This window comes from Chionomys nivalis, chromosome 5 (assembly GCF_950005125.1).
Source record: "Chionomys nivalis chromosome 5, mChiNiv1.1, whole genome shotgun sequence".
Classification (NCBI taxonomy): Eukaryota; Metazoa; Chordata; class Mammalia; order Rodentia; family Cricetidae; genus Chionomys; species Chionomys nivalis.
The window spans coordinates 79123460-79148081 of NC_080090.1; the positions used below are offsets into that span (position 1 = coordinate 79123460).

Sequence of the window (24622 nt, forward strand, 5' to 3'; positions counted from 1 at the left end):
TTCTTCCCCACTTACATACACTAAGTACAGACGAATACAGTACATGTTCTTGGAGGCACCAACATTGGTTAGAAACTGGGAGAGCACAGCACTTAGAAATGAAGACAGAGGTTTCTTGACTGGTCCTTTGTGTTGGTCCTGAAAACCCTGCCTAAATGAAGCTCCCCAATGATTTTTTAAAGAGCCTTCATTGCTTTCAGTGTGTGGTTATAAAATCCAGAGGCAATCACCAGACCCTGCTTATCACATTCCGAGAAACCAGAACTTGTTTCCAGAGAAAACAAGCTGGCATTTACAAGAACAATCAGCAGGTCACAGGCAGGGTGCAATAAGGGCAGGGATCAAACGCCCACGCCACTAGATTTGTATTCTATGTTTTTAGTTTACTTTGCAGAAGTTGAAAAGGGGCGGATCATTTAGTGATCCTGAATTCCTAAGCCTACTTCAACTTCACTTTGGGGCAAGACTTTCCTTGCAGCAACCACAGTTCTTAACAGAAGCTGGGTGATGCCGTAATTTTCTGTATCCAAGAAAGATCCAAACCATGAGACTATCAGCAAGAATTATCTGGCTTATATTATGGACTGTTTGCATAGCAGACGGTAAGTTTAATACAGATTGCCTTTCTCCCTTCTGGCTAAGCCGAACTATAGAACATTTGCACATAATATTTCTTATAGCAATCATTTAAATGAAGTCTCAAAAATGTAAAGGAATTACTGGTCTGCAACTTAATGGTCTTTGGTGGTAAGTTTAAAAGTTGCAAGTAGTTCATTTTGTTGCCATAATTGATGGTTTCTTCCAATCTAAAACACAAACAGTGCTTGAAATATGTTTCTGCAATCCATAGTTTGGTATAGTTATTTAGCTTAAGTCATCATAAAATACAAACCCCTTCTCTGCATGGTTGTCCCTGAAATACTTCATGTAAGATTAGTGAGAAATATGTAAATATTTGTACTTAGTGACAAATTTTACAAATTTTTTAGTGAGTGGATTTATTATTTGAGACATAATTCTTTTTATGGCATTTCTTGATCATGCTTTGTCTTTTTTCTGCTTTGTGTTATCTTTTTAAAAGTATTTTGTGTTGTTTTATCGAGCTATATATTTTTCTCTGCTCCTCTCTCTTTCTAGCCTCTCCCCTACCATCCTCTGCCATGATCCCTATTCTCCCAGTTTACTCAGGTGATCATGTCTTTTTCTACTTCCCATGTAGATTAGATCCACGTATGTCTCTCTTAGAGTCCTCTTTGTTATCTAACTTCTATGGGGTTGTGAATTGTAGGCTGATTTTTCTTTGCTTTATGTCTAAAAGCCATTTATGAGGGAGTACAAATTTACTTGTCTTTCTGGGTCTTGGTTGCCTTACTCAATATGATATTTTCTAGATCTATCCATTCACCTGCAACTTTCAAGATGACACATCACTTACAACTGACATTGCCATGACTTTAAAGTTTTGTACATAAGAATGGCATGTATGAGACTAAAAAGGTTATAAAATTTGACACATAATTTCTGTTTTTCTGTGAGTGTGTATGGAACGTAAACACCTGTGAAATTTTTTTGTGGCCTGTATAGTGTGAGTGTGGGAGCTCTTCCCCCATGTCAGTAAGAGAAGTTCCAACTCTACCATTGAGTTAAATTCCATCAAACGATTTGGTTTATCCAATGAAGGGGTTCACTTTTCTAGTTCATAGGTAGCTAGTGATGTGATAAGTATTCAATTAACTTATTTTTGTTATTTTGGATTTTTAAAAATACAGTGTTCTAACACCCTGCTTTGTCCGTAAACTCACTGTAATCCTCCTGTGTCAGCCCCCATGTGCTGAGGTTACAGGCCCTAACAACTGCCAAGCCTGACTTAGCACTTGTTATATCAGTGAATAACACAATGTGAATCATTTTCCCAGATGTTTCACTTAGCCCACCCTTTGCAATTTGAGCCTTTGCTGTGGCCTCTACTCACTGAAGAATATTAACACACAAGCTCTAACTGGACCCTTGCCTCTCCAGACAAGAAAGACAGATATGGTTTCTCAGTTATATCTTTTAGTGAAATTCTAAAAATTTGTTTGAGTGTTTAATATTTTTGAATCACATTTACAATTATATTTTGTAATATTATTTTTTGAATTTTGGCTTATAATTCTTATATTCAGATACCTTTTAGACTAAAGCATTCATTTTTTTATAAATGAAAATATAAGAATTATTAAAATGAGATATGATTATATTGGCTAATATTTCTAAAGCAGTGTTGATATTATTAACGATGACTCAACTTTTTCTTTTGTCATAAGTCAATACTTTGGTGTTTTATTTAATGTTCTATGTTCATACTGCTTGATGAGGTATTTTTGAAGGTATATATTACAAACAGAGATCTATTATTTTTAACTAATTCTTAAATCTTAAGAAATGATACAAATGAAATCAAGCTGTTTATATAAACACTAAGTGGAATTTAAATATTAAAAGGAAGTGCCCTCCAGTTTACAGGAAAATTTGCTTTTGTCCTTGCTTTTCCATATGTCAAGGACTACCTAATACATTTTTAGTGTAGGACCTGCCTGTGTTTACACTACTAGCTGCTAGGAACTTTAAATGCTGATTCTTGCAAAACCACATGCTATTCAGATTGGGTAAGATTTACAGGACAACCTGTTACATAAGAGTTTCTTAATGAAGCTGTGTATTTTCAGTTCTGGAAATGGATTATACCCAAGCTTTCCAAGCACACATTTTACTTTCACAATTGGATATTGTGTGAAATTGTCCACCGCCCAGAATTACTGAAACAAACCAACTAAACCTGTGCAGAATGACAACCAAATAATCACTGCAAACTTCCTGGGGAGAGAAGTGTTCTTTGATACTGGAGGTTTAAAGAACAAAAATGTCCTTTTAGTCTTTGAGAATTTGGAGAATTCATTAATTCTATATTATGTTATTTTAAGTGTGAGATGTTTTCAAACGTAATTTGACTTTGATGTAGAAAATTTGATGTTATATATATTAATTATGAATTAATAATAATTACTCTTTAATGATTAGAAGGAAAATTTATTTTTGCTTTTATTTAGAATGCTATGATATAATGACTGAAGTGTAAAAACAAGGCAAGCCTCAGACCAGCAATAAATTAATCAGTTTGGATAACCTTAAAAAAAAAAAAAGAAAAAAAACAAAAAAAGAAAAAGTCAACTGTGATGTAAACTCTTTCTGCTTTTTTCTTAACAGAAAGAATTTATATGGAAAGGGCTTTTTCATTCACTCTATGTCTACAGTCCACCACAACTTGTAGTGTAGAGTTCGCCCCATCTTTTTTTCTTTTCTGTACTTTTGAGACAGAGCTTCTCTGTGTAACTTTGGCATCTGTCCTGGATATAGCTCTATAAACCAGGCTGGCCTCAGCCTTACAGAGACACACCTGCCTCTGCCTCCTGAGTGCTGGGATTAAAGGCGAGGGCTGATATCCAAAATATACTCAAGAAATTGTATTTTGATGAAATACTCATCAAAAGAACAAATAATCCAATTAAAATGGGATATACCTAAACAGAGAACTCCAGCAGAGGAATCTAAAATGACCGAAAGACTATTAATAAAATGCTCAACATCCTTAGCCATCAGAGAAATGGAAATCAAAAAAACTTTGAGACTCCATCTTACACCTGTAAGAATGACCAAGTTCAAAAACACTGATGACAACTTATGCTGGAGAGGATGTGGGATAAAGAGAACACTCCTGTATTTCTGGTGAGAGTGAAAGTGATACCCTTTGGATATCAATATGGCTATTTTTTTATAAAATTGGGAAACAGTTTTCTCCAAGACCCAGCAATGCCACTTTTAAGTATATACCCAAAGGATGATTAATCATACCACAAGGACATGTGCTCAACTATGTTCATAGCAAAATTTTTGTCATAACCAGAACCTGGAAACAACCTAAATGTTCCTTGACAAAAGAATGGATAAGGAAAATGTGGGACATTTACACAATGGAGTACACTACACAGCAGAAAACAATAACATCTTGAAAATTGAAGGCAAATGGATGAATTTAGAAAACATCATATTGAGTGAGGTAACCCAGACCCAGAAAGACAAATATTATATATAATCACTCATAAGTGACTTTTGAGATAAAGCAAAGAAAACCAGCTTAGAATTCACAATCCCAGAGAACCTAGACAACAATTATGACCCTAAGAGAGGCATACATGAATTTAATCTACATGGGAAGTAGAAAAATACAAGATCTCCTGAGTAAATTGGGAGCATGGGTATCATGGGAGAAGGTAGAAAGGAAGGGGAGAAGGAAGGGGAGCAGAGAAAAATGTATAGCTCAATAAAATCAATTTTAAAAAGGCATGTACCACCACCATCAGGCCACCACATCATAACTGAAAACCACATCTGCCAATTTTCTTCCATTCTTCACTATAATTGTTTGAGATAGAGTTTTATCTTCTGACCCTAGATGGCCTTGTACTCCTTGTCTTCCAGTCTTAGCCTCCAAATTACTAGAATTCAACATCCAGGAACAGCTGCTCAGGTTTTCTATCACCATTTCTCAACCAAATTCACAGAGATAGCTGGTCCTTCCTTAGAAGAATGAGGAAAAATTCTTTTAAATTTCAGATTGTCAAAAACCTTCTGAAGAAGCAATCAATAATGCTTCTACAGTTCTGTTTGTGCTCGCTCTTTCTTTTATTCATGTTCACTTTCCAATGACTTCTAAGTACTAGGTGGTACAACTATACCTTCCAAAATGTAGTCATTTAGTGTACAGGAGAGGAATAACAGTCTATTTAAATATTCAGATATTGAAAGTTGGAAAGGCGTGCTATATATACAAAATGAAACTTTGTTCATCTGCAAAATAATAGAAATTATAAAATTAATAAGAAAATGGATGAATCCAGAATCAGAGACAACCACTGCATGTTCCTTTTTTTATTTGCATCCTGATTTTAATGCAGATACCTATTATTTATTTGTTTGATATATTGTATATGTATATACGTACAAATGTGGGTGGGGATTCTGTAGAGGACATTGAACTAGAAATGGAAAAGGCAATGTGGAGGATGGGGTGATGAAAAAACACATGACATGAAACCTAAAAGAACACTGGTGTCAGTGGGCACAATGTAGAGAAAGGAGCTAAGAGAATGAAATAAAACTATTTTGAAAAGCCATAAGAAGAGCCAGGTTGGATGGAGAATGCCTGAACTCCAGTACTAGAGAAGCAGAAGCCTTGTGACTTCAAGGACAGCTTCATCTTCAAAGTGATTTCCAGGACAGCCAGGACTACAAAGCAAATCTCTGTCAGGTGGGATGGGGTTGGGGACAATAATAAAATATAACCATTTGTAAATAAAATTTAAAAATAAATAATTAGAATGAGTCATGAGGGGGAGAGGATAACATTTGACTAGAAATATTTTTGCTGTTTTAGCTTTGTCTTGCTTCTCTGAAACAGTGTCAGACTAAATAACACAAACTGGCCTCAGCTCACAATCTACTTTCTCCAACATGCCAAAGTCACAGGCATGGAGGCTCATGTAGGCAGGTTTTGAACACTGTATAGAAGTTAGTCAGACAATGGCAAAAAAAAGGCTAATGATTGGGGAGAACATCAGGTATACAGAAAGAAATAAAGAAGCTGTGTAAAACTAGAACTCTAATTTTAAGCCATGGTGCAGTCATTTTGTGTGAGATAACCCAGACCCTGAAAGACAATTATCACATGTACTCACTCATAAGTGGCTTTTAAACATAAAACAAAGAAAACCAACCCACACAAATCACAATCCGAGAGAACCTAGACAACAATGAGGACCCTAAGAGAGACATACATTGATCTAATTTTCTACTTCCCATGTAGATTAGATCAAATAATTACACAGAAACTGTATTCATTTAAACACTGACTGGCCCATTATATCTAGCCTCTTCTTGGCTAATTCTCACATTTTAATTAATCCATTTCTAATAATCTGCATATCACCACGTGACTGTAGCTTACTGGGATGAGTCTAACCTATGTCCGTCTCGGAGAGGAGAGCCATGGCATCTGCCTGGCTCTGCTTTCTTTCTCCCACCATTCTGTTCGGTCTACTTTGCCTATCTAAGCTGCTGTTTTATCAAAAGGCCAAGGCAGTCTCTTTATTTGACCAATGAAAGCAACACATAGAAAGAAGACCCTCCTACATCAATTATATTATTCTGATATTAAAATATTTATTATTTATAAATAAGAACATGACAAGGAAAAAATTAATGAAACATTACATATAAATTCATTAATGCAACAAACAATATATACTTCAATATGAATTTACAAAAATAGTTCACTTTGATTTAATCACATATTTCAGTTTTGATAAAAATTATAATTATTCAATTATCATACTGGATATTAACAAATATCCCTGACCCACTTCTCTGTTAACATGTGAGGCATAACTTGATTTCCTGAGGAAAGACCTCCTCACATACCTCAGCAATCTGGATTCTATCTGTCTCCTCTGAACATTCTCTAGACTTACAGTTATTGTAGTTATTAGAAACTAATTCACTGATCGAGTGGTTTATCTCTGATATGAGTGTTTTTCTGTCCTTTTGTTTTTATTGCAAGTTCAACCTTGTGATTTTCCACAAATCAAAAATGGAGAACTATATGATGAAAAGAGGTACAAACCCTACTTCCCAGCACAAATAGGAAAGGAGTACTACTACCACTGCGAACCAGGATTTGTGACTCCTTCAAGGGCATACTGGGAAAAAATTCGCTGCACTGTACAAGGGTGGGAGCCTGCAGTCCCATGCCGCAGTAAGTCAATGTCTGTATTAAATCATGTTTAATTCTGTCAAAGACTAGAAAGAAAAGTTCACATATATAATAACAGTTAAGTCTCTTCTGTTAAGAAACAGAAGAGTTTGTGAGCAAAAAGACTAGCTTCTGTCCTTTATGAGCAGCTTTTCATAAAATGTATGTGAAAAATAGGGACTATAATAATACCTTTATTGCTTGCATATTTTATTTACCAAAATTAAAGATAATGCTACTTTTGGAAACATTTGTTATTGTTTTCATTTTTGAATGTCACACACACACTTATTTAACTATTGTAAAGTTAAACTTTAGTTTTATTTAAAAAATAAATGTTTTGTTTTTAATTTAACATTTATGGTCCTTAGGGGTATGTGGAATCCATTATATAGAGAATGGGGAAGTCTTACAACAGAGAGGAGACTACATACAGGACCAGTCTGTAAGAGTCCGGTGTTCCTCTGGCTACAGTCTTCCAAATGGTCAGAAGACAGTTACATGTACAGAGAACGGCTGGTCTCCTCAACCCAAATGCATCCGTGTCAGTAAGTAACGGCTTTGAGATCACAAGATGCTCTTGTGTCCGCATCCCATGTATATTAACTGTGTCAAATTTTTCTTTTTGAGTGTGTATAAGTGAATACTAAGGATTCTTGGCAAGTATATAGCAGTGTAAACACAACCATCAGCCATTAAAACAAAATACTGAGTAAACTTTGGTTAAATTACACATCTATAAACTTTGAAATCCCTTTGTCATTGGATTCAAAATAATTTTTAAAATATAGTTTAAAATTAACCAAATATGATGATCATAGCTACATACATCATTCATATATTGAAGTAGTAACATTTCATTTTAAAGAACTCATAATTGCCTTTGAATCCTTTGTAATGTGTAACTGGGAAGGGAATTCTGAGATATGGTGTATTGTCTAGATTTTATGTTTTTTTTCCAATCTCTGGACTAATAGGTTTCTATTGACAGTTACTTCATATTCTATGTTCTTTAAGTGACTGTGCGGTGTCATACTTTATTTTCAGAATATTAAGTTTCTTGGTGTCCTAAGAAAGGAAAATTCTCAACTTTAATGGACACTCAAGATAAAAATAATTAAAGTATAAACTGTGCAAGATATGTGTGTATGCATGAACATAGAAGCTATAAGAGATTTCTGTGTTTTGGCATGTATAAGGGGAATTCTTTTAAAATACTGCATGAGGGCCCCTGAAGTAGAGTCATACTCCATAGACAATTATACTATTCTGAAATTAAAAGTATTTATTACTTATAAATAAGAACATTATGTGGAAAAAATTAATAAAACATTACATATAAATTTTTTAATACAGTGATCAATGTGTACTTCAATATAAAGTTACAAGAATAGTTCACTGTGATTTAATCGCATTAGATTTCAGTTCTGATAAAAATTATACAAACCACTTATCACATTGGATATCAACAAATATCACTGACCCACTTCTCAAGTGACCTGTGAGGCGTAACTTTCATTCCTCAGCAGGAATTTGTCTCCTTCTCCAAACGCTCTCTAGACTTGTAGTTATTATAATTAATAGAAACTAATTCACTGATCAAGTTGTTTATCTCTGATATGAGTGTTTTTCTGTCTTTTTGTTTTTGTTTCAAGTCCAACCTTGTGATTTTCCACAAATCAAAAATGGAGAATTATATAATGAAAACTGCTACAAACCCTACTTCACAATTACAAAGAAGAGAGTGCTTGTACTGACAGTTACTTCAGGTTCTATGTTCTTTAGGTGACTGTGTGGGGTCATACTTTAGTTTCAAAATAAATGTCTATAAAATGGTAAACATATTAGTGCAGATTTGAATTTATTTCTTTATCATTTGGGTTTTAAAAATATAATTCTAAGTCAATTTGTGATAAACAATTTTCAAGGGCAGTTTTTTTTTTTAATCAATGCACTTGCTGCAATAGTAAGAATTCTAAAGATCCGTCTTAGTTGCATGTATTCTTTACTAATATAGATTTTCAACATCATTTGAATAACTTTGGTTAGATTTAAAGGACATTATATTGAAGTTTCAGGACAATTTTGAAATAATTAGTTACATAATCATATTGAGTCTTCTTTTTCACAAATTTAATATATATTTAAAACTTTAATCTTTTTTGAATGTTTGTCAATTGCCTTCTATCGTAACATTTTGCTGATGAGAAACTTTTGTTAGCATTATTTTTAATACTGTAAATTATGTATTTAATCTCTAAGAAATTTTATATTCAGTAATTTAAAATTTTATATGATTAATATTAGTGATCTGTTTGAAATTTCTACTGAGTTCTTACTGGATATCCTTTTCACCATGCTGGTTTTGCTCATATTTTTAATTTTATAAAATTTTTCTATGTTTATGTTAATAGTGCTGATGTATATGTAAACACTGATTTTTCATATTTCTGTGTATTTTCATTTTACAAAAATCCTATCCAGGTAAATTGATTTAGCTTTATTTCTCCTAGAAATTGAGAAATATCTTAAAACAACTGACAGTTTTCAGGCAAACTTTCATAGGACTTACCTGTGAAAAATCATTTCTAGTCAGGCATAGTTCAAATATGTTTAGAGTTCAAGTCAGTGACATTGAAAAATGAGTGTGCTTATATGAATACAACCCATCAAGCTAAAACTAGTCTTAATATAGTGGGGAATTTCTCTTTTTCCCTTTCATTTCAACTCTACCACCATAGTTAATAACATTTCTTTTTGTTACTATAGATAGTGCTGTGTTTCTACCTCTTCATATCAATAGATTTTTGTATCATGTTTCAAACTTAATTCCATAAATTTTCAGTACAATGTCTGTGCCTTTCTTCTAAACTATGGCTTATATAGTAAATGACTTTTATTGTGAGACATAACTTTACATAGATACATAATAATTTAGTTGTATATACCATTTTAAGGAAAATTTTCACTTTTTTAGATCTTAACATTTTTTGAGCCATTTACAAAAATTTAAAGATATGTCATTGGATTAAAATTTATAATGTAGCCTGGCGGTGGTGGCGCACGCCTTTAATCCCAGCACTTGGGAGGCAGAGGCAGGCGGATCTCTGTGAGTTCGAGACCAGCCTGGTCTACAAGAGTAGTTCCAGGACAGGCTCCAAAACCACAGAGAAACCCCGTCTCGAAAAACCAAAAAAAAAAAAAAATTATAATGTATTTCTTAGATAAATATATAAAACTGAAATTTATAAGTACTGTGGCATGTGCATGATTTAGGTTGTAAGTATCTGGCCTGTGGATTTTCAGAATGTTAGGGACATTTTTAATCCATAATGTCAGGAATTTTTCCTAATGCAATCTCTCTGTCAATGCAAAATCCCAATCAAGTCAAATTAAAACAAGCCAAATTAAGAAATATCCAGGTTTAATGGGAGTTCTGCATTCTCGGGTGGCCCCAAAGGGGAACCAGGAGGTTATGAACAGGATCACCAGGAGGAAGGAAAAGGGACCACGTGGTCCTCTTTTTGGAGTTCTTTTAAATACCCTGTGGGGGTGGTCCTGATCCCTGCAGAGAGGGGCAAGGACCTGGCATCCTGGGATTTGGAGTTCATACCAATAAAACTCTCAGGCCTGGGGACTGGGATACATGAGAAGGGCTGGGGTCTATGCTCTCAATTTAACACATAACAACAAGCTTTAGTTGACTTGTTTCCCTCTAAGTATCAGGAGAGTGAGATTTTGTAACCTAAGCACATCAAACTAGGAACATATTATTACCCTTTAACTTTATCTTCATAGTTTCTCTAATAGCTAAGGATTTTGAGCATTTCTTTAACTGTCTTTTAGTCGTTTTAGATTCATTCACTGAGAATTCTCTGTTTAGGGCTGTACCCCATTTTTTAAATGTTTTTATTGAGCTCTAAATTTTTCTCTGCTCTCCTTCCTACCTCTCCCCTCCCCTTCAATCCTCTCCTAAGGACCCCATGCTCCCAATTTACTCAAGAGATCTTGTCTTTTTCTACTTCCCATGTAGATTAGATCTATGTATGTCTCTCTCTTAGAGTCCTCATTGTTGTCTAGGTTCTCTGGGATTGTAATTTGTGGCTTGGTTTTCTTTGCTTTGTGTTTAAAAGCCACCTATGAGTGAGTACATGTGATAATTGTCTTTCTGAGTCTGTGTTACTTTACTCAAAATAGCATTATTTCTAGCTCCATCCATTTTCCTGAAAAATACAAAATGTTGCTATTTTTTCAGCTGTGCAGTACTCCATTGTATAAATATACCACATTTTCCTTATCCTATCTTGGGTCAAGGGGCATTTAGGTTGTTTCCAGGTTCTGGCTATGACAAACAATGCTGCTATAAAAATAGTTGAGCACCTGTCCTTTTGGCATGATTGAGCATCCTTTGGATATATACCCAAAAGTGGTATTACTAGGTCTTGAGAAAGGTTGTTTCCTAATTTTCTGAGAAATCACCACACTGACATCCAAAGGGCTGTACAAGCTTGCACTCCCACCAGCAATGCAGAAGAGTTCCCTTTACTCTACAACCTCTCCAGCGTAAGTTATCTTCAGTGTTTTTGATCTTGGCCATTCTTAACAGGTGTAAGATGGAATCTCAGAGTTGTTTTGATTTGCATTTCTCTGATGACTAAGGGTGTTGAGTATTTCTTTAAGTGTCTTTCAGCCATTTGAGATTCCTCTGTTGAGAGTTCTCTGTTTAGGTCTATACTCCATTTTTTTTTAATAAGATTGTTTGTTCTTTTGATGACCAATTTCTTGAGTTCTTTGTATATTTTGGATATCAGACCTCTGTCTGATGGGGGGTTATTGAAGATCTTTTCCCATTCTGTAAACTGTTGTTTTGTCTTGTTGATCGTGTCCTTTGCTTTACAGAAGAAGATTTGCAGTTTCAAGAGGTCCCATTTATTAATTGTTTCTCAGTGTCTGTGCTGGTGGTGTGGTCTCCTGTGCCAATGCATTCAAGTGTACTTCTATAAGGTTCTATAAAGGCTGGCTTTATGTTGAGGTCTTTGATCCATTTGACCTGAGTTATGTGCATGGTGATAGATGTACCCCCATTTTTACTGGATTATTTGTTCTTTTGATGACCAATTTCTTGAGTTATTTGTATATTTTGGAGAACAGTCATCTGTTTGATGTGGGGTTGGTGAAGATCTTTTCCCATTCTGTAGGCTAATGTTTTGTCTTGTTGACCATGTTCATTGCTTTACAAAAGCTTTTCAGTTTCAGTAGGTCCCATTTATTAATTGTTTCTCTATGTTTTTGCTACTGGGGTTATAAATAAGAAGTAGTCTCCAGTGCCAATGCATTCAAGTATACTTCCCACTATCTCTTCTATGAGGTTAGGTGTGGCTGGCATTATTTTGAGCTCTTTGATCCATTTGGACTTGTGTTTTGTTCATGGTGATAGATATGGACTGATTTTCATTCTTCTACATGTTGATATCTAGTTATGCCAGCACCATTTGCTAAATATGCTTTATTTCTTTGATTTATATTTTTTGCTTCTTAATCAAAACTCAGGTGTTTGTAGGTATGGGAATTAATAACTGATCTTTGACTCAGTTCCTTCGGTCCTCCTGCCTGTTTTTATGCCAATACCAGGCTGTTTTCAGCACCATAGCTCTTAATTAGAGTTTGAAGTCAGGGAGTGTGATGCCTCCAAAATCTTCATTATTGTACAAGATTTTTTCTTTTCCATATAAAGTTGAGTACTGTTGTTTCAAAATCTGTGAGGAATTTTGCTGGAATTTTAATGGGCATTGCATGGAATCTGTGTGTTGCTTTTGGTAATACTGCCATTTTATTATGTTAATTCTACTTACCCAAGAACATGGAAAATCTTTCCTTATTCTGGTTCTTCTTTAATTTCTTTCTTCAAAGATTTAAAGTTCTTGCCATACAGGTCTTCCATTTGTTGGCTTAGAGTTACTCTGCGATATTTTATGCTATTTGTGGCTATTGTGAAAGGTGATGATTCTCTCATTTTTTTCTCAGACCATTTCTTTCTCATCTGTGTAAAGGAAGGTGTCTGATTTTTTCTTTTGAGTTAATCTTGTATACTGTTACATGACTAAAGGTCTTTATGAGTTGTAGAAGTCCCTTGGTAGAATTTTTGGGGTCACTTATGTAAACTATCATATCATCAGCAAACAGTGAGAGTTTGACTTCTTTTCTAATTTGTATCCCCTTGATCTCCTGTTGTTTTCTTATTTCTCTAGCTATAACCTCAAGAACTATATTGAATAGATATGGAAAGAGTAGACAACGTTGTCTTGTTCCTGATTTCAGTGGGATCACTGTGACTTTCAATTTAGTTTGATATTAACTGTTGACTTGCTGTATATTGTCTTTATTACAATTAGGTATGTTCCTTATATACCTGATTTCTCCAAGACCTTTCATCATTAAGAGATTTTATATTTTGTTGGAGGTTTTTTCAGCATGTAATGAGATGATCATGTGGTTTTTATATAGACAATTTTCCAATAAAAGGAATATTCACAGATTAAAAGCACTCTGTTACTTAAGTGTTGCACTGATAAATATAGACATGTGAGGAAAGCAATACTATTAGATTCTTTTTATATAAAAATATTGACAAATATAATTATTCCTGTTATTCTTTATTATTGAGAATTTACTCACACATATTGATGTTCATAAAACTTGGTGCCAGCATGGTGTTTCCATACCTGATATCTCAGTCAGTGTTCTGTTGTTTTGAAAAGACACCATGCTCCAAGCAACTCTTATAAAAGAAAACATTTGAGTGGTCATTGCTAGTTTCAGAGGTATATTTCATTATCACCATGGCGAGAGGGAAACATGGTGGCACACAGTCAAGCATGGTGTTGGAAAATTAGATGAGAATTCTGTATCTGTCTCTGAAGGTATTAGGAAGTGGTAGACACTGGGCCTGGCTTGCACTTTTGAAGCCTTAAAGCCAATCCCCAGAAACACACTTCTAACAAGACTAAACAACTCCAACACGGCTAGAGCCCTAATTCTTTGCAAGCAGCACCGCTCCCTGGTGAGTGAGCAATATATAAGCCTATGGAGGCCTCCTCAGTTAGAGTTTCTATTGCTGTGATGAAACACCATGAACAAGACAAGTTGTAGAGTTAAGGCTTTACTTATCTATCACGTAGATATTGCTACTCATAATCAAAGGATATCAGCACAGGCACTTAAACACAACAGGATCATGGATCAGGAGCTGATGCAAAGGCCATGGAGGGGTGCTGCTCTCTGGCAAACTCAGCCTGCTTTCTGATAGAATCCATGCCTACCAGGGAGGGCGCCACCTATCATGATGGACTGTTTCCTCCTCCATTGATCTTTGAGAAATTAAAGCTGGATCTCATTGAGGCATTTAATTTTCTGTGGCTCCTCTCTGATGACCCCAGCTAGTGTCATGTGTCAAGTTGACATCCAAAAACAGTCAGTACAGAGGCCATTCCCATTCATATCACACACCTACATATACCTTGTACATACATCCCTCATGTAAGCTTACCTTTCTTAGATAATCACTGTGAAGTAATCAAGAGGAATTTTAGATTTTCTTTCCACTGTTTGTAAAAGAACACGAAGGACTTGTCTTTCTGTGTTTGACTCATCTCACTTAATGGTCTTCAATGCGCTTTTCTTACTAAAATAACAAAAATTATCAATAATGTCTGAACCATATTTCACATGTAAATATACCACATTTTCTTTATAAATTCATCAATGGTGGGCAACCAGATATTTACCCCACGTTAGTTACTGTGACAGAGCAATGTACAATAAATTTAACATCATTTTGAGTGGGTTGAATTCATTTTCTCTGGGACATACCAAAAGAGGGATATAGTATATGAAAGACCAATTTTTAGATTTTCATGAAATCTCCATATTGTTCTCCATAGTAACAGCTCAAACTTACATCCCCACTGACATCTTTCGTGTTTCATTTCCACAACACACGCATATGAGCATCTGTAATTGTTAAGGTTTCCTTTTTCAATGCCATTCTACCTGGGTGATTAGGTAGAATAATCGCATTGGATCTTTGGTTGGCAGTGAAATGATAAGTAATATTATTAAGCATCTTTTTCCTCCTTGCCCGCATGTATATTTATTCCTTTCAGAAGTGTGTCTTCATTTTACCCAGTTTTGGTTTGCTTAATTTTGTTTGTAAAACGATTTTCAATTCCATATGTATTCTTGGCATAGGACATCCCTAAATAACATCTATAACCTCTTAACAATGAAGAGCTCATAACAATTTTCTCCAATTCTATATGCTGTTACTCCTTTATTGTATTAATCATGTCTATGCTATAAACAAGTATTTCATTGTGAAAACCCCCATTCATCAAAGTTTGGTATTTTTTTTCTTTTGATTTGGAATTCCATCCAATCATTCAGTGTCCAAACCCAATGAAATATTTTCCTGTTGTTTTATCTTGTTGTTTCAGCATCTTGTTTTTATATTATGTCTTTAATCGACTTTGAACTGATTTTTGCCTAGAATTTTGAACATGAATCAAATTTTGATTATCTACATTTGTATATTACAAGATAATTGTTTCATTTATTAAATATGCTACAATACTCCAACATATGTTGGAAACTTCATTAAGATCAATTTACTATAGAAACATAGTACATTTCATTTGATTGCTCTTCCCAGAGTCTTAGTGTTCTGGTTATTGAGGGGCTCCTGCTGTATACATAAATAAAGTATTATGCTATCAACAGGATTTTTCTTTTTTCTCAATTAGTAGCTGTGTACACATTCTAATGTATGAACATCTAAATTTTAGGTTATCCCATTCATCTATATTAAAAATGTTATTGGTATTTCAATGGGGTTTCATGGAGTATACTAATTGATCAGGGAAACATGTACATTTTTATAGTAATACTAATATTAATGCTTTAACACATTAACATACAAGATTTCTTCATTTTTGTCATTTTAGATTCTTTCACCAGATAACTGATAGCTATGGCTGATGTCTTTCACTTCGGTTCTTAAATTTATTGCTAGATTAAATTTTTTCTGCTTTATTATATCAGTTCATTATGTGACACGCCTCCCATAAACATCTAACCACTTTTATTTTAATTTCTTCTTTTTCTAAACTCTTAAGAGAGTCTCAGATAACTGATATGGGGCTATTGTCCTTTTCAATGTGTATTTTGAGTGCTTCCAGCTTCCTCCATATTCTGTTTTGTTGTCCCATGGGTTTGTTTATGTGATTCATCCTTGGATGCAGTGATTGAACATTACCAAATGTTTTTTCTGGAAATTTTTGTTGTGGAAATCAGATGTTGCCAAAACGTATTTTATTCCACATCCTCCACAATCTTTTGAATAAAGAAACAGTATGTTGTAAAAACACTTGCTGCTTGTGCTTGGAATTGGATACTTGATTTGTGTCTTCATAAATAAAGCTTTGGATAAAAGAAGAGTGCAAAGCAAGTCCCACTTCTGAACCATATAGGCCAAGCAGTGGTCGCATATACCCTTAATCCCAACAGTCACACTAGAGGCCTGACAGTATAATACATGCCTTTAATACCAACACTAGAAAGGAATATATGTTAGGTAAAACAGAATTCACTCTCTTATCATTAGGAAGGTTTTGGAGATGTAAAATCTATCTAGTGTTTGGATGCGTTGCTTTTATGATATTCAGCATGAACCCCAATATTTGTCTCAGGGTTTTTAATTTTTTTTGTACTATTTCCTTAACCCATATTTTTTTTATTTTTTATTTATTTATTAAAAATTTCTGCCTTCTCCCCACCACCACCTCCCATTTCCCCCCCCATCCCCCATCAAGTCCCCCTCCCTCATCATCCCTAAGAGTAATCCAGGTTCTCTGCCCTGTGGGAAGTACAAGGACCACCCACCTCCATCCAGGTCTAGTAAAGTGAGCATCCAAACTGCCTAGGCTCCCACAAAGCCAGTATGTGCAGTAGGATCAAAAACCCATTGCCATTGTTCTTGAGTTCTCAGTAGTCCTCATTGTCCATTATGTTCAGCAAGTCCGGTTTTATCCCATGCTTTTTCAGACCCAGGCCAGCTGGCCTTGGTGAGTTCCAATAGAACATGCCCATTGTCTCAGTGTGTGGGTGCACCCCTCTCGGTCCTGAGTTCCTTGCTCGTGCTCTGTCTCCTGCTCTTGATTTGGACCTTGAGATTTCAGTCCGGTGCTCCAATGTGGGTCTTTGTCTCTGTCTCCTTTCATCGCCTAAATGTTTTTCTTTGGGTTCACCTTCTTAATTAGCTTCTCTAGGATCACACATAATAGGCTCTACATCCCCTATTCATGGCTAGAAACCAAATATGAGTGAGTACATCCCATGTTCCTCTTTTTGGGTCTGGCTCACCTCACTCAGAATAGTGTTTTCTATTTCCGTCCATTTGCCTGCAAAATTCAGGAAGTCATTGTTTTTTACTGCTGAGTAGTACTCTAATATGTATATATTCCATACTTTCTTCATCCATTCTTCCATTGAAGGGCATCTAGGTTGTTTCCAGGTTCTGGCTATTACAAACAATGCTGCTATGAACATAGTTGAGCATATACTTTTGCTGTATGATAGGGCATTTCTTGGGTATATTTCCAAGAGTGGTATTGCTGGATCCAGGGGTAGGTGGATCCCGAAATTCCTGAGAAACCGCCACACTGTTTTCCAAAGTGGTTGCACAAGTTTGCATTCCCACCAGCAATGGATGGGTGTACCCCTTTCTCCACAACCTCTCCAGCAAAAGGCAACCCACTGACTGGGAGAAGATCTTCAGCAACCCTGCAACAGACAAATGTCTGATCTCCAAAATATATAGAGAACTCAAGAAAGTAGACCGTAAAGGGCTAATCAACCCAATTAAAAAATGGGGCACTGAGCTGAACAGAGAATTCTCAACAGAAGAAGTTCGAATGGCCAAAAGACATTTAAGGTCATGCTCAACTTCCCTAGCGATCAGGGAAATGCAAATCAAGACAACTTTAAGATACCATCTTACACCTGTCAGAATGGCTAAAATAAAAAACATCAATGATAGGGTTTTTAATTATTAAGACCAAATAGAATTTTACAAGAGCATTATAATTTTTAACAGCAGTATTATGTCCCTGATTATCTGGTCTAAGGTTTTTGTCAACCAAGTAGAGTCAGATATGAGTTTCATGTCATGGAGGAGTGTCAAGGAATATCAAAATTCATATTAGATATTCCATGGCCAATCCAGCATGCTAGTTATCTTCATCAAACTGCCATACATTGTAGGTAGAATATCGTTATAGATCAAGGCTTTGTGGCAGTGTAGGTGTTTATGTTTCTACTTTGGCAACATGTAAAGTACCTTCCTTTACCAAAGATGCTAGCCTGTAGGGCTCAAGGTGCTATATGTAGGCACAAGCTCAATTTTGCTTAATTCAGTGATTTATGAAGTTGTTGCTTTTCAAAACATATCTTTGCCTCCACTTTGTATAAAACAATATAGCCTTGCCAACAGCCTAGGTGTTTTGGAAGTTCTCATGTGAACTCAACTAGATGTAACCCAATCCAGTACGATGAGCTTCATTTGATGACTACAGTTGTCCATTAGGGCTCTGTTTCCCCACATTTTTGGTTATTTCCTTTAGATTGCCTTCATATATGTATGAATCTTAGGAAGCTTCTACGATATTGTTTCCATATTAGTCCTCACATGACATTTAATTTTACTTGACCTACCCTATACTCTGTTCCTTGTCTCCCCTTCTATATCCATAACTATGCACACTAATCTACAATCCTCTGTAGACTATTCCTTCCTCGGGTCTTTTGCTTTACAACTAATCTCTGTTATTCTATGGAATATAGCTTACCTATTATTGACTTAACAGCTAGTATTCATATAAAAATATGTAACATATATGTCTTTCTGTGTCTGAATTCCTTCACTCAGAATGGTTTTTTTTTCTAGTTTTATCTATTTAACTACGAGTTTGAACAGTTCATTTGTGTGTGTGAAGGGAGGGTTGTATGTATACGGGTGCGTGGCTGTGTGTAAATGTACCACATTTTCTTGATCTAGTCATTTTTTAAGAAATACATTTGGAATATTGTGTATTGATTGGCTATTTAAGATGACCAAACAGCTAATAATGCTTTTGTTTTCTCTTTAGGCACTTTCTGTGGGGATCCACCATATGTGGAAAATGCTACTATAGTAACACAGCACATGACTAAATATCCATCTGGTGCGAGAGTACGTTATGAATGTCATAAACCTTTTCAATTATTTAGTGAAGTTGAAGTGATGTGTCTAAATGGGATTTGGACAGAACCACCAAAATGTAACGGTAGGACATTTTATTTCCAAATGTTTATTTGATAAAGTAATTTGATTACTTTATATTGGTCAAGATAAAATTAAGTAATTCATATGAGAAACATTTTTCTAACTTTTCATTTTTCTATCAAAATTAAAAATAGATTCTTCTTTCATGTAATACACCCCTTCTACAATTTCCCCTCCATCCACTCTTACCACCTCCCTCCCCCAACTTATCTATTGTCTTCCAGAAGCACTACTTCAGCATTTCCCTTCAGAAAGAAATAAGCCTTCAAGAGACAAGAACATATGTCAAAACTTCTCCTATAGAGGCTATACATGGTAAATCGGTAGATATAAGAGAGTCCCAAGAAAAGGCAAAAGAATTAGTGATACAACCGCCTCAACTCTTCGTGTCCAAGAAATAGTCCAAGCTAACAGCCATAACATGTATGCAGAACACCTGCTGTACCCATGAAGGTTCTGAGTTTGCTGTTTCAGTCTCTGTGTGGCCATGTGAGCCCAGCTTAGTTGATTCAATGGGTCATGTTCCCCTGATGACCTTCATCTACTCTTAATCCCACAATCTTTCCTCCCATATTCTTTGGTGATCCCAAATCTCCAAGGGAAGGAACCCATAAAAACCTTCTATTTCAACTCCCCATAATGTCTGACTGTAAGAATTTCAATCTGCTTTTTATGAATCCTCTCTGATTATAACTAGTTGGGGAACTGATCCTATTTCACTGTGTTTTCCATTTGTTGTTTTCTGGTGATTCAGGCGCTGTGGTGCAGATGTGTTTCAGAGATGGATCAACCTTTAAATGATAAGTTCAGAATCAATGATAAAAAGATGAAAAGAAAATAATATTGATGGAGTGTTTATTATTTTGGTGAATTTAATGATGAATTGTGTTGGAAAAATTTCACCAAAGATTCTATCAGATTTTTGGAACATTGCCATTAAAGAAAAATTTATCAATTTAATTCTTAAGAAACTAATTTATTTATAAATATTAATTGTACATCATATATTTATATGAGGCTTAAAAAAGATCTTCAAAGTATTTACTTGGAAATGCAAATGAATAATGTAATAGAATATGTCTATATAGTAAAATATAATTTCTTCATTGTTATATTTCCCTATTTAATTTCTAACATTTTATTGATACTCATTTGGTTTCATGTCATTCATCATGATACCACTGCTCTTCCTGTTCACTTGCATCTGCCCTCTGTCTGATATCATTTCCATCAAACGAAATTTAATAGTAGGAAAATACTAAAATGCACAAAACAAATCAAATCTCCTTATTGAAACTATAGTGTGATCCATGTGGTCACATAGATTTCCCTTTGGAATTATGGAATTCTTAAGTGTTTGTAGAAATTAGTGATTGGTCTGGTTCATGGTCTCTGGCTCCAGCTTCACTATTGACACTGGGCCCTCAGTGGGACTCCTCTTCGATTTCCTATTTTTGCCTGTGTCATGGAGATCCTATAGCTTTGGACCTGCACTTTCAGCCCCTTCACACATTCTAGGAGTTCATAGGTGAGGTGGATATTGGGATGGGCCACTTTGTAATCCTGGTTCTGAGCCTGGATGGCGGCTGATTTAGTCAGCCTATCAGCTTACCCTCACCAACCTCACAAGGACAAACTCTCCTTCATTGTCCTGGCTAGCCCATGCAAAGGATCAGCTATTAAGGAGTGGAACAAGTTTTCTTGCTTTCTCACCATAAAGGCTGACTTACACCACCAGAGCCAGATCTACTGTTTGACAAAGGGAGGTTCTAGGCCCAATCTCCGCCCAATCTCTGGATTTATACTTGGTCAAAGGGAAGGGCCAGCTCCTCTGTTATCATACCTCTGCACTAGCTCTCCTGCCTGTCTGTTGCAGGTGGCATATTTCCTTACTGTTACCACTCCATAGTATATGAGCAAACTATTCTATCAGTCCCACCACATGCACAGTTCATCTGTGTCTCCACCAACAGGGTCAGTTCTTGTGTGCTACTCAGGTGAGGAATTTTTCCATTCCTCCCATGTGCTGTGCTATTGAGGGGCAGGATTATCTCTCCCACTCTTGTGTCTCCAAGACTATGTTTTCCCACATGCAGTAGATGGTGAGGTACAAAGGTAAAAGATAGTATCTCTCTATGCCCATGCCACTGTGTGACATACCATTGGGCTAGCTCTACCACCCTAGCATCTGTGTCTTCAGTGATAGCTCACCCAAACCTCTGCCAGTCTGGGTTGCTCTGCTGTGCTTCCCTGAGGATAAGCATGATCTGATATCTCAAGTGCTACCTTGGTGAGTAGCAGGAGTCTTATATTCCACAGTCTTAAAGAAACTCTGCCTGTCCACACTGGCATCTGTATGTTTCTGAGCTCTTAAGATATTGCCAGCACAGAAAGGCTTCAGAAGAGACAAGCATGCTTTCTTTCAGTAAGGGCTTTACGTGAGAAGAAAACAAGAACATGTAACTCTAAGATTATGTGATTAAATTTCTTCAAGCAATCATTTCTGTAGCCTGAAATCACTAAAGTTTTGTTTAGCACTGTACTTTCATTGGTCCTGTTTAAGCCTGTACTTTGATTTGATCTCCCAAATATTCAAATGCTGTATTCTTAGATCCAACAGGGAAATGCGGACCTCCTCCACCTATTGACAATGGGGACATCACCTCCTTCCAATTACAAGTATATGCACCATTATCTTCAGTTGAATATCAGTGCCAGTCCTTGTACAAGATGCAGGGCAACAAGAAAATAACATGTAGAAATGGAGAGTGGTCTGAACCACCAAAATGTTTAAGTAAGTCCCTTGTTCTTATAAATATAGGAGATTTGGCTTAGTAATATAGATATTTTTCTGATAAAAAGAATATTCACAGATTAAAAGCACTCTTTTATTAGTCTTTCACTGAGAAATATCAACATGTGAGGAAAGCAAGCCTATTAGATCCCATATGAAAATATTTCACAAATACAATTATGGATGTTTTCCTTTATTATTGAGAATTTACTAACATGTATTGATGTTCATAAAACTTGGTGTCAGCATGGTATTTTCATACCTGATGTCTCAGTCAGTGTTCTGTTGCTTTGAAAAGACACCATGCCCCAAGCAACTCTAATATAAGAAAACATTTGAGTGGTCATTGCTAGTTTCAGAGGTATATTTCATTATCACAATGGGGAGGGGGGAGCATGGTGGTCCACAGTCAAGCATCGTGGTGGAAAATTAGATGAGAATTCTTTATCTGCCTCTGAAGGTATTATTAGGAAGTGGTAGACACTGGGCCTGGCTTGCACTTTGCAAACCATAAAGCCGATCCCCAGAAACACACTTCTAACAAGACTAAACAACTCCAACAAGGCTAGAGCCCTAATTTTTTGCAAGTAGCACCACTCCCTGATGAGTGAGCCATATATACGCCTATGGAGGCCTATTTAGTTAGAGTTTCTATTGCTGCGATGAAACACCATGAACAAGACAAGTTGTAGAGTAAGGCTTTACTTATCTATCACTTAGATATTGCTGCTCATCATTAAAGAAAATCAGCACAGGCACTCAAACACAACAGGATCCTGGATCAGGAGCTGATGCAGAGGCCATGGAGTGGTGCTGCTATCTGGCATGCTCAGCCTGCTTTCTGATAGAATCCAGGCCTACCAGGGAGGGCACCACCTATCATGATGGACTGTTTCCTCCTCCATTGATCTTTAGCCTCCCATTTCCCTCCCCCTTCTCCCATTCCTCTCCTCCTCCCCCCACTCCTTTCCCCCTCCCTCTCCAGTCCGAAGAGCAGTCAGGGTTCCCTGCACTGAGGAAAGCCCAAGGTCCTCCCCCCTCCATCTAGGTCTAGGAAGGTGAGTATCCAAACTGTCTAGGCTCCCACAAAGCCAGAACATGCAGTAGGATCAAAACTCAGTGCCATTGTCTTTGGCTTCTCATCAGCCCTCATTGTCCGCCATATTCAGAGAGTCCGGTTTTATCCCATGCTTTTTCAGTTCCAGTCCAGCTGGCCTTGGAGAGCTCCCAATAGATCTGTCCCTCTGTCTCAGTGGGTGGGTGCACCCCTCACGGTCGTTAAAAACTTTGAGGAATTTTGCTTGAAAACCGTGTCTTTGTACCTTAATATATTAATAAACTTTTGGCAATTTTTCTTTCAGATGCATGTGTAATATTAACAGAAATTATGGAAAGACATAACATCACTTTGAAATGGATAGAAAATCGAAAACTCTATCTCTCATCAGGGGACTATACAGAATTTATGTGTAAAAATGGATATAAAAAGGCAACTACATCACCTCCATTTCGTACAATTTGCATTGATGGTCACATCAATTATCCTAGTTGCACAAAAAAAATTTTGGTTTAGTTGGTGAATGAACTTTTGTTTAGATGTGTGCATTCATGTTACTAATACAGTTTCAATTTGTTTTAAGTATTCTTATCTCATTTCTTCTCATAAGTATAAATTTGTGTTGATATAGGGTTATTAATTTTGAGCCTCAGAGACTGCTTCCACAAATGCAAAATAGTGAGATCAAAACTCCTAGAACAGAATGTGCTGTGTCCTAGCACAATCAACAATGGCAAGAAAATAGATGCAATCACTTCAGTGTCTGTTTCTACGAAAACTTTTCAAAATCTCTCCAGTCTTCCTTGATATATTTTGATCAAAAGATCTGATTCATGGTGAACAGAAAGCATATTGTTTCATCTTCAAATTAGTATTATCACACAAAAATGTAATAATCAAACTGTCATACATAACATTACTTATAAATATAAGTAATTGCTACATACTACCTTTGTATTAATAAATAAACCTAAGAAACATTTTGTGTATGAATTTTTAAACATGTTAATTTGACACATAGAAATATTCAAACAATTATATAAAGGAATTAAAATTTAATTGGGTATAGAATTCTGTCAGTGACATAGACTTATAAATATTCTGTATATCTGATAAACAGGCAATAAACACCTCCCTGCTTTATGCCCAAATGAATAAAGAAAAATAAGAACAAATACAGTCAAATTTATATAAAAAAAACCTGCATTTATTTTTAGAGAGAATAGTGTTAAGAGTTTCTACTTAATATCTTTAAGGATATTTACATCTTTTTAGATATCAAGTTTACAGTGGATGGACATATTTAGTTTATAATAGTGAAAATCTGATAATTATTCAGCAAATACTGCTAAGATTTTATCTTTATTCCTGGTCTCTCTATATGTATATAATACAACACTGTGAAAATGAGTGGCAGTAACTCACCAGATCTCTTATTTAACCCAGGTAAACACTACACTGAAAACACTGCAGTTTAAATCCATTTTAAATACCCAACATTTGCAGTGCAGTGTGGATAGTCAGGATGTAATTCCAGTGTAAACTGCA

At 35.7% G+C, this 24622-nt stretch overlaps 1 protein-coding gene across 1 annotated transcript; it reads left to right on the forward strand.

Annotated features, from left to right (window-relative positions):
- The first annotated feature begins 469 nt into the window (after window positions 1-469).
- Window positions 470-23590, forward strand: Cfhr1 (complement factor H related 1). Its single transcript, XM_057769140.1, has 6 exons — window positions 470-602; window positions 6656-6850; window positions 7219-7395; window positions 19048-19224; window positions 21835-22017; window positions 23379-23590. Exons 1-6 carry the CDS (start codon window positions 545-547, stop codon window positions 23588-23590), a joined length of 1002 nt encoding a protein of 333 aa, XP_057625123.1. The 5' UTR covers window positions 470-544.
- Window positions 23591-24622: the final 1032 nt, after the last annotated feature.

What these genes read in the sequence shown, in the direction of transcription:
- Cfhr1 (XM_057769140.1), top strand. Translation starts at nt 545, where the DNA reads ATGAGACTATCAGCAAGAATTATCTGGCTTATATTATGGACTGTTTGC. An exon ending in GACTGTTTGCATAGCAGACG is followed by an intron (nt 603 to 6,655) that starts GTAAGTTTAATA and finishes TTTTATTGCAAG; the next exon opens with TTCAACCTTGTGATTTTCCA. An exon ending in TGAACCACCAAAATGTTTAA is followed by an intron (nt 22,018 to 23,378) that starts GTAAGTCCCTTG and finishes TTTTTCTTTCAG; the next exon opens with ATGCATGTGTAATATTAACA.